This window comes from Ascaphus truei, chromosome 14 (assembly GCF_040206685.1).
Source record: "Ascaphus truei isolate aAscTru1 chromosome 14, aAscTru1.hap1, whole genome shotgun sequence".
In the NCBI taxonomy this organism is placed as follows: Eukaryota; Metazoa; Chordata; class Amphibia; order Anura; family Ascaphidae; genus Ascaphus; species Ascaphus truei.
The window spans coordinates 26,353,006-26,367,050 of NC_134496.1; the positions used below are offsets into that span (position 1 = coordinate 26,353,006).

Consider the following 14,045-nt stretch of genomic DNA (forward strand, 5'->3'; position numbering starts at 1 on the left):
ACACACACACACAGTGACTGACTGACGCACGCACACTGACTAACGCGCACGCACACACTGACTGACTGAGACACACACACACGCACACACTGACTGTGTGTGTGAGTGTGCGTCAGTCAGTCTGTGTGTGTTTGTGTTTCTGCGTCAGACTCACTGACGCGCGCGCGCGCACACACACACAGTGACTGACTGACGCACACACAATTACTGACGCACACACACTGCATGAAGCTGTAAAGGGGGACAAACAGAGCTGTAAAGGAGGGAGGGGGGGGAACTGGATTGATGTGAATGGGGGACAAACAGAGAGAGGGGGAAGGGGGGAGGAGAGAGAGAGGAGCGGGAACATTACATCCCGGGCAACGCCGGGTCTCTCAGCTAGTTTTAATATATATATTCATTTTGAACTTACTTCCCCATATGCGTCTGCGCTGGTGTTCGTTTTTGTTTCAGTTGCTATAGGTGTGTTGAAGCACTCCTATCACCTTCAGCTGCAGACGTCACTTTACAACATAGAGGTTGTTGTGTATATTATCACATAGGTGTTCATGTGGGATATTCGATTTACAATAGAGGTTTATTTGTAGCGCACTTTTATTTTGTTTTTTCTGTCCTGCTCGCTGCAGGCCTGGGGATCAGACCAACCAGTGGCCTCCAGGTTGGGGAAAAGTCTCTCTCTGTGGCAGCTCGCTGCCTGCCTTTTAAACCGCTGTTCCTTCAGGAGGTCTGATTAATCAGCTTCAGGTGCAGCTAGCACTCCAGGAGGAGTTTAACTGTCTGCATGCTTGAAAGCACACACACTGCACTACACTCCAGCATACGGAGATAGTGATTCTGTCACACAACCTTTCATGGAATATGAGATGAGAAGCAGTGTGAGGGGGGAGATAATAGAGAAAGGGAATATGAGAGAGGGTTTGAGGAAGAGTAGATTTGAATAACAAGGGGTATTAAGAAAAAGGAGGTAGAGGGGATATGAAAGGCAGGCGGGGGTGAGAGAGAGAGGAGGGGGATATGAGAGAGAGGAGGGAGGGGGGATCTGAGAGGCAGGCAGGGGTGAGAGAGAGGAGGGGGATATGAGAGAGGAGGGGGATATGAGAGAGGAGGGGGATATGAGAGAGGAAGGGGTTTACTTTCTTTAAAAGTATCTATATGGAAGATTCTGAAGGGAACAAAAGAAAAGGTCATGCACAGAAACTGTAGGGAGATGGACAAATGAGAAGGTGCTTTATCACTGGTAGTGGATGCAGGAATAGCCTTCCAGCAGAGGTGGTATAGGCAATATGTTAATGGAGTATTGCAGCTGTTTTGTGAGCATAATGTATAATCCCTTATGCTTCTGTATCAGAATATAACAAAAGTAATAATAATTATCATCCTCCTGCTTCTCACATGCACCATGAACATTTTTATCTTGTTTCTCATCTATGGCTGCCCTTCTAACTTCTCAACACCCCTCTGCTCACTAATCCTCCACTCACACCATGAAAACACTGCAGAAAACCCAGCCACTTCCAGCAGACAGCTCCACCACTTCCTCTCTCTGAATACACTATTATTATTATTATTATTATTATTATTATTATTATTATTATTATTATATACAACACACCAACATATTCCACTGTGCTTCTGTTCAATGGGGGTAAAACAATATCTGGGGGAAAAAATTGATCAGCGAAGAATCCGGATTTATATACTGAGCAGCTACTTATTTATTCTTGGGTTTGCAGGTAATCCAGAAGATGTTTAACATTAGTGGCATTGATCCGTTTGTGGAAGTCTTCCAGATGGTTGTCTACATTCCAACGTTTATCCTCGGCTTGTTCTTTAATGTGATGGCCCTGTGGATGCTCCTCTTCAAGATTAAGAAATGGATGGAGTCAACAACATATGTGGCAGCTCTGATTATCTTCGATTCCTTTCTGCTGTTCACCCTACCATTCAAAATGAGAGCCTATAACGTGAAGGACGGGTGGAGGCTGGGATCAGATTTCTGCTTATTCCTGGAGAGTCTCTACTTTGTGAACATGTATGGCAGCATCCTGATCTCAGTCTGCATAGGCATGGACCGTTACATTGCTATCCGATATCCCTTCTATGCCAAAATCCTGAGGTCCCCTAAGAAAGCAACTGCTGCCTGCACCTGTGTTTGCATCCTAGTGTGGGTAGTGTCAAGTGGGTTCCTGTATCAACTACAGCATAGTAACAACGGGACGCATTGTTTCTATGGATTTTCCAATGCCACTTGGATGAACGTGAGTTTGGTCACCATGCTGGAGATGGTGTTTCTCATCAGTGCTGCTGTGCTGACATTCTGTACATCTCAGATCATCCTTATACTAAGGAAGAAAACCCAGGTGGACCCATCTTTCATCTCAGCAAGGAGGTCAATCAAGGTCATCGTGGCCAACTTCTTAATTTTTCTGCTTTCTTTTGCACCTTACCACCTATTGCTGCTCTTGTACTATTTAATTAAAAATAATGTCATATCGTCTGTTTACATGAGAGACATGCGCATTTGTCTTCAAGTGAGCCTATGCCTGGCTAACTTAAATTGCTGCCTGGATGCCCTGTGCTATTATTTTGTGTTTAAAGAGTTCTTAAAATCGACCTCCCAGGAACCGACATTCATCAGCTGAGCCGACATCTGGAAAATTATATTATTTATTTATTTATTTATAAAATATTTTACCAGGAAGTAATACATTGAGAGTTACCTCTCGTTTTCAAGTATGTCCTGGGCACAGAGTAAAACAAATATATTTTTTGCCAACAGATGAACACTTAGCATAAAACTCTAACAATTGTTTTGCCTCAAAGATTACAATAACATTGACTAATACTTTTAGTAGTACGGAAATCCCTCCTGTGTAAGGGATTCTCCTGCTGGTTATCAATGTGGGTTAGAGAAGCACTGAACATAATTCTTTTTAATGCACGGCAATGTTCTGCAGATTTTGGATGCTTTACTACAAGCAGCTCACAGAGGCTCAATGTAAAATGTTTCAGCTCTTCTTACGTGCTTGAGGCCTCAATAAAGGGTCTCTGAACGCCTTGCCTGAGAAGCCAGTGCATGCAAAACAAGCAGACTGATTCATGAGTCATGATCACCAGAAACCTCTGCTAACAAGGCATGCAGTCACTTTACAAATAAACCACACACCTTAAAGCAATAACTCCATCTCATCTATAAATTATACAAGACAAATACATTATTTTTCACCACAAGCACGCTCTGATCTGACTTTCCTGTGCTAAACATCTTTTTCACCCCTCACCGCCAGGGGAGGAGATGCATAGCAAATCCGTATAATAATATGCAAAAGATATGTACTGCAAGTCCTCAGGCAGCAAAAGGGTTAAACACAATCATGCTTATGATCCATAAAATTAAAAGTAGAATATTTTATGTTTTAATAAATATATTTGTCATGTAATGTGAGTAAATTGCGCATTTGTGTAATCCTCGATCTAATAATAAACAAAGTGTATTATGTCATAAAACTGAGTATCAGTACAGTATACACTCCCCTAATCATAAAGTGCAACCTGCAGTATGTTGCCTATAATACAATGATTAAGACAAATGTGTTTTTCAGAATACAGTATCACCAATTGCACTTGACTTACCCATGCCTCGAATTCGGGTGGGGGACTCCGGTTTAACACAAAAACACATAAATAACACACGTGCAATGACTTGGAAGAAATTGGCCGCAGCTTTATTTATAAATAGAAAATCTAACCAAAACTAGAGGTACCCATCTAAATTGCTCCATCCATCAAAACATACTGTAAACCCCGGGGAATAAACACAACAACTGTAAGGTAACCACCATACTGGTTTCCCAAGCCAAGAATGGCACCACCTTCCCCAAACCCAACTATTTGGCAGTACCTTACCCCTTCCAACAAGCAGCCGACTTTAACCCCCCCTAACACATAGCCACCACCAGTCTAAGTTCTTTCAAAACTAAAGCTGTCTCACATTTTAATATGGTCTGTAGCTGTTATATACGCCTATAATATAAATTATCTTTAACTGTGCATGCAATGTCTTGTATATAATGTATAACCTGTTCACTTATGTAACTGTATTTGTAACCATGTATTATTTGTCATCATAACTCTATGCCCAGGACATACTTGAAAACGAGAGGTAACTCAATGTATTACTTTCTGGTAAAACATTTTATAAATAAAAAAATAAATAAAAGCAAATTGGACACCTGGATTGAAAACTGGTTGAAGGATAGACAGAGAGTTGTCATAAATTGAACTATTTCAGGTTGGGCTAAAGTTGTGAGTGGAGTACCTCAGGGATCGGTACTGGGACCCCTGCTTTTTAACTTGTTTATTAGTTACCTTGAGGTTGGCATCGAGAGCAAAGTCTCCATCTTTGCTGATGACACTAAATTGTGTAAGGTAGTAGAATCAGAGCAAGATGTAATTTCTCTCCAGAATGACTTGGGGAGACTGGACAGTTTGGCAGGTAAATGGCAGATGAGGTTTTAGACAGATAAATGTAAGGTTATGCATTTGGGAAACAAAAATAAACAGGCGACTTACAAATTAAATGGGGATAAATTGGGGGAATCCTTGATGGAGAAGGATTTAGGAGTGCTTGTAGACAGCAGGCTTAGCAATAGTGCCCAAAGTCATGCAGTAGCTGCAAAGCCAAACATGATCTTATCTTGCATTAAACAGGCAATGGAGGGAAGGGAAGTAAACATAATTATGCCCCTTTAAAAAGCATTATTAAGACCACACCTTGAATATGGAATACAATTTTGGGCACCAATCCTTAGAAAAGACATTCTGGAACTAGAGAAAGTGCAGAGAAGAACCACCAAATTCATAAAGGGGATGGATAATCTGACCTATGAGGATAGGCTAGCGAAATTAGATTTATCTACATTAAAAAAGAGGCGTCTAAAAGAGGATATGATAACTAAATACAAATACAGTATATTCGGGGAAAGTACAAGGACCTTTCAAAATAATTATTAATCCCAAGGGCAGTACAAAGGACACTTTCCTCCTTAACGTTGGAGGAGAGGAGATTTCAGTAGCAACAGAGGAAAGGTTCTTTACAGTAAGGTCAGTTAAAATGTGGAATTCATTACCCATGGAGACTGTGATGGCAGATACAATAGATATGTTCAAAAAAATGTTGGACATCTTTATAGAAAAGAAAGGTATACAGGGATATACTGTCACGCTGTTCTGTCCGCAGACCAGACTAACCCCCAATACTGAGGTGGAAAGTGAGTAACCACGCACCCACAGTAGTGAGAGCGTGCCCGGAGTGTGGATTGGTTGTATGGACAAGGTCAGGGGTACCAGGGTAGGTAAAGTACTTGCCAGATCCGGGCGTAGAGAAGGTGCCGTAGTAAGGTCCGAAGCCAGAGGTCGAGGATAACAGAGTTCCGGGAAGTGGAGGTCCAAGTGCCGAGTTTAAGGGATCCAAGAGGTAAACGTGGTCGAGTGGAAGCCGGGGTCGTAGAGCCAGAGACGGACGGAAGACAAGCCGAATCGGTAACGAAGCTGAAACTGAGAGAGAGCTAGGCACAGTGAGTAACAGCATGTCAGGAATCAGCGTTCTCCACGCTCCCCACACAGAGCACTCCCTCCCCGCAGGGAGCCCCTGGACACACAAAACAATCCTGTCTTACCAGCCTCCACGGCTCCCCGCCCGTGCCGCCGTCGCGGGATCACTCCCCTCGGCGATTCCTCTGCTCAGCGCCGGGCGCGCCCACGCCCTCCTGCACGCACTCCTGCACCATCCACTGGCTCGGTCCACGCGCGTACACGAGTTACGGAGCACGCTCAGTCTGCACACTCTTATTCCCGTCCCCCGGACCTCAGGCTCCGCCCCCGCACACTGCACAGGCATACTCAGGTTACCAACAAAACTCACCTGGCCTGTTATGCCTGCACCAATCTGCAGTGTCTCCCTGTAGCTCTTCCTGTCCCGCCTCCGTTCCTAATTGGACCTTCCTGCTTTATCTAGCTCCTCTCTGCTCTCAGTCTTTGCTCGACATAGTCTCTGTATGGAAGTACTTCTGGATTCTCTCAGTGTTTTCACAGGTTCTGACTCAGCTCGTACGACTAACCCCTCTGGCTCTCGATCTCGGCACTCCTTGGATAACGCTCACTCTGGTAACCCCTTGAACACGGCTTGGACTACGACCTATCTCCACTCTCCACTCCCTGACTTCGGCAAGGCATCCTTCACTCTATCCCTACAACCGGTACCGGCAAGTATTGTCTACCTTACTACACCTGGCCTGGCAACGCTTCATACCACACTCCGGACACGCTGTCAGGACGAGCTCACCACAAACGAGGCGGTACCGCGGTGCTGAAGTGGGATAGGATAAAACGCCACCCACAGCCACGAGGGCGTGTCTTGAGTGTAGAGTGGTCTGGGAGTCTGAGTCGGGGCAGGAGAGGTTCGGATGGTCGAGGGTACTGTTCGCCAAGTCCGGGGTTAGAGAGAGAAACGTAATCGTTTACCGTTTGCCGGGTTCGGGGTGCCAGAGGTGCGGAGAGTCGTATAGCCATATGCCAAGTTCGGGATGCCAGAGGTGCGGGTCGTCGTAGAGGAAGCCGGTTCGGTACACGAGGAAGACTGCAAAACAAGACAGGACAAGACAGGACTAGGGAGGCAGAGAGTGATGAGAACAACTGGTTCTATGCTCAGCCGACGAGTTAATGAAGCTGCAGGGTATATATAGGCAAGAGGGTCCAATGGCCGAGTAGCAAGGTGGGGGTGTGTGAATGGGCCAGACTGAGGCAGGTATAGGTCCAGAGGAACTCCTGGAGGAGGGACTAGATGAACGGGTACATTTGATTGAAGCATTATGAAGGAAAGATATGCCTTTAAGAGGCTGGTGCTCCTCCATGTGGGCGCGCCCCGTGTGGCCGTACTTGCGGGCGCGTGACCGGGCACACGCCCAGGCCCGACACTAGGAGAGCGCTGGCGTGCGCACACGCGTCTAGGCAAGATGGCGATCGGCGTCCTGGAGGAAGGATCGCTGCGAGGCGCGGGAGAGCCCGGTGGAACCGCGGGTAATTGGGGAGCACGCCGAGGGCAGCGTGACTCCCATGTCGTTACACACGCTCCCTTTGCTGCGGGTGCGTGTATTACCACTTCCCCCTTCAGCTCAGGGGACAGGTCTGGTCTGCGGGCAGCACCGGCGTAACACAGCATAAGGCAGACGAACTATGCAGACCGAGGTTGGAGAGGAACCACGGGGGTTATAAAGTGAGGAGGACCAATGGGAGGAAGGGGCGGAGCAGAGGCGCGCCCAGGAGCCCTTTGTGATAGGGCAGGGGTTAATGGCCTGGTTTGTTGCCGGAAGCTGGTGGGAGGAGCTGAGCCTGCGAGCGGAGCTGGCCGGGGGGCGGAGTTACCTGGCCGGTGCAGTGCATAAATTAAGTTGCGCGGCTTGCGCCCTGTAAGTGGAGCAACCACGAGTCCGGCGTCGGTGGTGTGCATGCAAGCCGCGGGGGGGGCAGGGGAGCGGGCTGAGGCGTCAAGCAGGGACGGAGGAGACCGCAGCCAGCGGTACAGGTAAGGAAGGGCAGCGCCGAGGGCGGCGTGTGCCCCGAGTCCTGACATATACCAAGTAAGTAAACGTGTTGTTGATCAGGGCTCTGATCAGGGCTCTGATTGCCAATTCTTGGAGTCAGGAAGGTATTTATTTTTCCCCTTATGAGATATTATTGGATCATATTTCACTGGGGTTTTTTGTTTGCCTTCCTCTGGATAAATATACTGTAAGTACTGACATAGGATAAAGTGTGTCGTCTAAATGTAGTATAGGTTGAACTTGACGGACATATGTATTTCAAGCTCAACTACTATGTAACTATGAAACCTTACCCTTCACTGTTGCAGACATCTTGGTAAAATGAATTCGGGTAAGCTACTCTACAATCACTGTATTCTTTCATCCAGGTCCAGAGAGAGCAAGGGTGGTGACAGCATCCACCACCCGACTCTTGCCACAATACAGGGTCTGCTCTCTACCTTCTCCAGTAGGTACTGTTTCGCTGTCGTCAGCTTCTCCTCGGGGGCCATCACCTAGCTACACCAGCAAAGGAAATACAGGGCTGTCTTCAGGTACCACTTGTGCCGCCTTCGTCGGTATTTATCTGAAGTAGCCTCTTACGATCTTTCCTCTCCAGGGGACATCTCAGCATCCTTGTTCCTGTTCACTCCGGTGTATTGGGGAGGGAGGTGGGTGGGGCAAGAGTGTGTGTATTGTGGGGGAGAAGGTGGGGCAATTGTGTGTATTGTGGGGGAGGGGAGGATTGAGTGAGTGGGAGATTAAGTGATCAGCGGGTGGGGAGGAGGGAGAGTAAGTGATGGACGGGGAGAGACGTGGGGAAGTGTGAGGAAGAGTGTGAGAGAGGAAGAGGGGGGAGAAATAGAGAGGGGAGAGAGAACGAGGAGGTGTGTGTTAGAGGGGGTGGTCTATAAGAGAAAGAGGAGGAAGGGCTCGCAAGACGCTAACACGGAGGGCCCAGTGGAAACTCTAGTCCTCAGCCCTGAGAAAGCTGTTGGCAGTCCTGTCTGGCCCACATAAAGATTATCCCCATGGCACATTGTTACACAGCCATTGTCACTGGCCCAGGTCCACAATGAGTCACACAGAAACATACACACACGTTTAAAAATTCACACAGAATAACAGGTAATTTATAGCTAGGGTTGGGGCACTCACCCTAGAATGGCAATTTAACCCTTCATCAAGGGTTGCCCTATTGACGGGCAGAGGCAACATGCAGGCTTAACATTTACACACACTGCCATCACACACATGTTGTAGTATTACCCTATGTGTTATTATATATAGGACAACATGTGATATTATTCTGTGTGTTATTATATAGCCCCACAAGTTGTGATATTACTGTGTTGTTATATAGCCCCAAATATTATGAAAATACTGTTATTTTATAGCACCACATGTTATATTACTCTGATCTGCATGTATGTTCTGATATTAATCTGTGTGACATTATACTATTCCACGTTGTGATATTGATCTGCATGTATGTTCTGATATTAATCTGTGTGACATTATACTATTCCACGTTGTGATATTGATCTGCATGTATGTTCTGATATTAATCTGTGTGACATTATACTATTCCACGTTGTGATATTGATCTGCATGTATGTTCTGATATTACTCTGTGTGACATTATACAATTCCACGTTGTGATATTGATCTGCATGTATGTTCTGATATTAATCTGTGTGACATTATACATATCCACGTTGTGATATTGATCTGCATTTATGTTCTGATATTAATCTGTGTGACATTATACAATTCCACGTTGTGATATTGATCTGCATGTATGTTTTGATATTACTCTGTGTGACATTATACATATCCACGTTGTGATAGTGATCTGCATGTATGTTCTGATATTACTCTGTGTGACATTATACATATCCACGTTATAATGCTGCTTCATTGTGCATGCCGGGGAAGGGATTTGTGTCTCTAGTTAGTAGTAGAGTTGCCTTGTAGTCACTGCGATGCCCCTGGGTTAAGCTATTTCAACATCTTCAATGTTTGTTCTGCCCTCTGGCCCTCAGAAATCCCTAGCACACCCCTGCAGGAGGGGTCCCTGCTTCTGGCAGTTAAGAGCTGCAAACCAGAGGAGGTATTGCTCATGTTCACGAGTCCAGCACTGGGACCAGCGGATCTCATGCAAAAAGAGACCAGCACAAACACCAGGTACCCTAATACAAACCTTGTGCAACACTGACACTAAGTGCCCACTCAGAGCATTGCATGCATCACACCACAGGTGCATCACTGTTGGGTGGAAATAAGGATAGAAAGTTCAGTGGAATCTGGGGCTCCCAAATATTCCTAGCAATAAGAGACTGTTCATTTTCCATGAGTCCAGAAGACCTCTAGCAACATATCGGAGAACTTGCCGAAGCAAATAAGAAGGAATTAAATATGAATCTCAGCAAGACCAAAGTGATGTTAAACAAATGTGTCAACTCTGCAAAAGATTGAAATAAATAGAATAGAACTAGAAGTGAAAAACGATTTCTACCTTGTCCAGAAAGTAGCAATGAATGGGAACCTTTACAATGAAGTCAATAGGAAAATTAAGACTCGGATAAACTCCATTCGGAAGGAACAAGACAATATCTCATGGGACCACGGTGCCTCAAGAGGAAAGTTTTTGGCCAGTGTATATTCTGCCTGTGCTCACATATGGATGGGAAACGTGGACCCTAAATGCAAGATAATTCAGAAGCTCGAGCAATGCAAAGAGGTATGGAGAGATGTATGCTGAATACCCCCAAAGAGACAGAGAAAAGAATGTTGGGGTTCGAAACCAAACAAGTCTTTCACATCATCACAAGGGTGAATAAATTAAATTAAAATGGAAGTGGGCAGAACATATCAAAAGAAAATACCATTGTTGGACAAGTATGGTACTTGACTGTGTCATTGTAGCATCTTAAGTGTCACATTTAAAGTGTCTGTAGAGTTAATGTTGGAGTTGAAATTGGAGGTGAAGATTAGAGGAAGATCTGGACTCTGCACAACAACAACAATAACAACTTTGCAACTGTGAGAACTTGACTTTCTAAAAGCTGTGATTCTTTGTACTCTTCCTATCCTCCAATAAATGCGAACTCTCTCCTCCTGCATGTCACTATGCCCTCCCTATTGCTTTTTCCGTTTACTGTTTCCTTACTCCTTTGTGAATGTCTCTGTTCTCTCCAACTTCTCCACTCCACCATTATTTATACACCTCTCTCCCAACAACTTCTTTACCCTCAATAAAAAAAACACCCACACAAATCCTCTATTCACACCCTCTATCTACTCCTTCCTTCTGCTGGGGATCTCCCCTTAGCCTGAACCCAGACATACACACCTGATCTCACCCACACCTCCCTGCCATCTCTTTCCTTGTAAATGGTGTTAACCTTCTGATTTAATACTGACAAACCTTAAAATTCACCCCACAAATCAAGCATCCCAATAGCATGCGATTGTCCCACACCCACAGTCACTCCTACCACCCATTGTGGCCACTCACTCCCATCTACAGCACTTATTCCCTCACCTACTGTTTCTGTAATTCTCCCATCATACCACATTGATTGTAAGCTCTTCGGGGTAGGGATTTCCTTTCTTACTGTCTGATTTTGCTGCGCTTATTAATTCCCTGTACTGTATTCTTTGTGAAGCGCCAAGTACACTTTTGGCACTATATAAATAAAGACATACAATACAGTACTTGACTCCAAGGGAATACTTGACTCCAAGGGAAATTAAAAGATCAACTGCAGTACGGTACCCGGAAGATCATTGGGGAAGCCTTCATCCAGCAGTGGATCGACAAGGGCTGAAGATTTGATGATGAGATTATATATATATAACAAACAAAAAAAAAAGCAGCAGCCAGCAATCCAAGCAACAAATGTAAAGTCAAGGTGCATGCTCCATAGAAATCAATATAGAAACCCTGTCTTCCCATAAGAGAAGGCACAAAAACAGCAACACTCCGATATAGCAAAAAGACATGTATTAGCAGTGACAAAACAGCACACTATAAACCCAACGTTTTGGTCCTGGCACCCCCGTGAGGAAGGTCCTGCCAGGACCGAAACGTTGGGTTTATAAGTGTGCTGTTTTGTCACTGCTAATACATGTCTTTTTGCTAGATCTGAGTGTTGCTGCTTTTGTACCTTCTCTTATGGGAAGACAGGGTTTATATATATATATATATATATATATATATATATATATATATATATATATATATATATATATATATATATATATATGCAAATATATATATATATATATATGCAAATATAACTGTATGCTCATCTGCATGTCTTAGGCAGGTCTGCAACCCCGCCTTTCCCCATTATCACCCAGCATACAGCACTTCCACTGCAGCAAGGGATTCTGGGAAATGACATGCAAATGAGCACACAGTGTCACTTTTGTGTCTGGGTATGCACCTTAACCCTGGCTGTGCTCAAAGCTGTGACCATGCAGCAAGCTTAAGCCTATAGGGAACCATGTTAAAAATGGTTATTGAGGCAAAAAGTGACACTGTGTGCTCATTTGCATGTCATTTCCCAGAATCCCTTGCTGCAGTGGAAGTGCTGTATGCTGGGTGATAATGGGGAAAGGCGGGGTTGCAGACCTGCCTAAGACATGCAGATGAGCATACAGTTATATTTGCATATTTGCTTTCCTGTGGAGGGTTTTTGTCACTTTTTTTACTCACCATAACTTAACTCAGTATTATGGTTTTTTATATATATATATATATATATATATATATGTATATATATATATAAAGAAAAAGGTATATGGTGCACAAAACTGATTTAAAATAGTGTTGCAATGATGTCTATGAGTGCTGCCACAATGTAATGGGTGCACACCACCCCAAAGAAAATATAAAGTACAAAAAAACACAAAAGGTGCAAATCAGAGACACAGGTACAAGGATATACAACACCTGAAGGATAAATACGTGAATGAGTCCTATATTCGAATTCCACAACGAGATGTACCTCTAAGTTAAAAAGATACCAATATGGTGAAGTACGTTTATGAATAAAATTATTGCGCAAGCAACAGAGGCTACTGCCCCAGAAGAAGTCTAAACTCAGACGAAACTAGCAGGGTGAGGGTCCCTTAGTAGATCTCCCTATTTTCTGTTATATTCAGGACTTTTAACTGTCTTTCTATTTGCTGCAAAGCCTTATTTAAAGGCTATTGGGACTGTTATATCAATCTTGGAATTGAGCCCTGTGGCTAATCTCACCGAGTGATCGGAGCCAGCGGTATCCCCGCTTAGGGGAGTGACGTCACCATCAGAGGACCCGCGCAACTGCTGATTACAGCTGAGCAGTGACGCTTCTGAGTCCGAGCACACGGACGGAGTGAGCGGGTCCTGAGATTATCAGCCCCTTTGATGCAGCGATCTGAAAGCATTTTACTGATGAGCCCGTTATTTCTGCTACATTGTAAGTAGCCTCTGTTGCTTGCGCAATAATTTTATTCATAAACGTACTTCACCATATTGGTATCTTTTTAACTTATAGGTATATCTCGTTGTGGAATTCGAATATAGGACTTGTTCACATATTTATCCTTCAGGTGTTGTATATCCATGCACCTGTCTCTGATTTGCGCCTTTTGTGTTTTTTTATGTAATATATATATATATATATATATATATATATATATATATATATATATATCTTCACTTAATAATTGAATGGCACTTAAACCCTGATCTCAGGCACCTTTCAGTCTAAATTCAGCACAGTCCTCTCTAAGGCCGAGTCCATGGTGCCTCAGCCCGTGCGGAGGCGCGCTGAGGCTGAGGGAAAGCGGGTGCTTTCCCTGGCTTGGTTAGCGCGCCGTCCGGGGGCGGGCCAGTGACGTTACGGAGCTGGTTCGCCCTCATTGGGCGAACTGCTCACGTGCCGGCCCTGCGCTCCCATGAGCGCGAAAATACGCTTCCGCACGCTTGCGGAAGCAAGCCCCTGCTAAAGCCGCTCTCACTGCCGAGCTGCAGCGCGCCTCAGCACGGGTCAGTGCAAAAGCGCTGACCATGCCCGAGGCCTAATGCAGCTTCATAAGACTATAGTGAAACTTATTAGCTATTAATTGTGGGAAGGTTTAAAAGTGGAGCTAGACTTCTCTTTATGCAGGAAGATGGCATATTAGAAGTGAAAGTCTGAATATTCAGAATAACTGGTCATCAGACAGAGAAGGAATCAAAGTAAACTCATAGTAGGTCTCCTTTTCATTTAGCTGCCCTAATAGAGCACGGTTTTCAGTAACTTTGTAAGCTTTGGCCCCTGTGAATGTATAGCAGACAGAAACACTGGGAGACTGCACAAAAAGCGTTCCACCTCTTAAGTAAACTCAAGGACATTAAAGGGGCTCTGAAGAAGTGCAGCTGCTGACACCTCATTACCAACCCTACATTCCCTATAAACTTGTGAG

At 44.7% G+C, this 14,045-nt stretch overlaps 1 protein-coding gene across 1 annotated transcript; it reads left to right on the forward strand.

Moving 5' to 3' along the window:
• Positions 1 to 1,745: 1,745 nt before the first annotated feature.
• LOC142465454 (G-protein coupled receptor 55-like) lies at positions 1,746 to 2,642 on the forward strand. The gene has a single exon (XM_075569410.1). The coding sequence runs from the start codon at positions 1,746 to 1,748 to the stop codon at positions 2,640 to 2,642; it is 897 nt and encodes a 298-aa protein (XP_075425525.1).
• The last annotated feature ends 11,403 nt before the right edge of the window (positions 2,643 to 14,045 follow it).

Coding starts and splice junctions, on each gene's coding strand:
- LOC142465454 (XM_075569410.1), top strand. CDS start 1,746: ATGTTTAACATTAGTGGCATTGATCCGTTTGTGGAAGTCTTCCAGATG.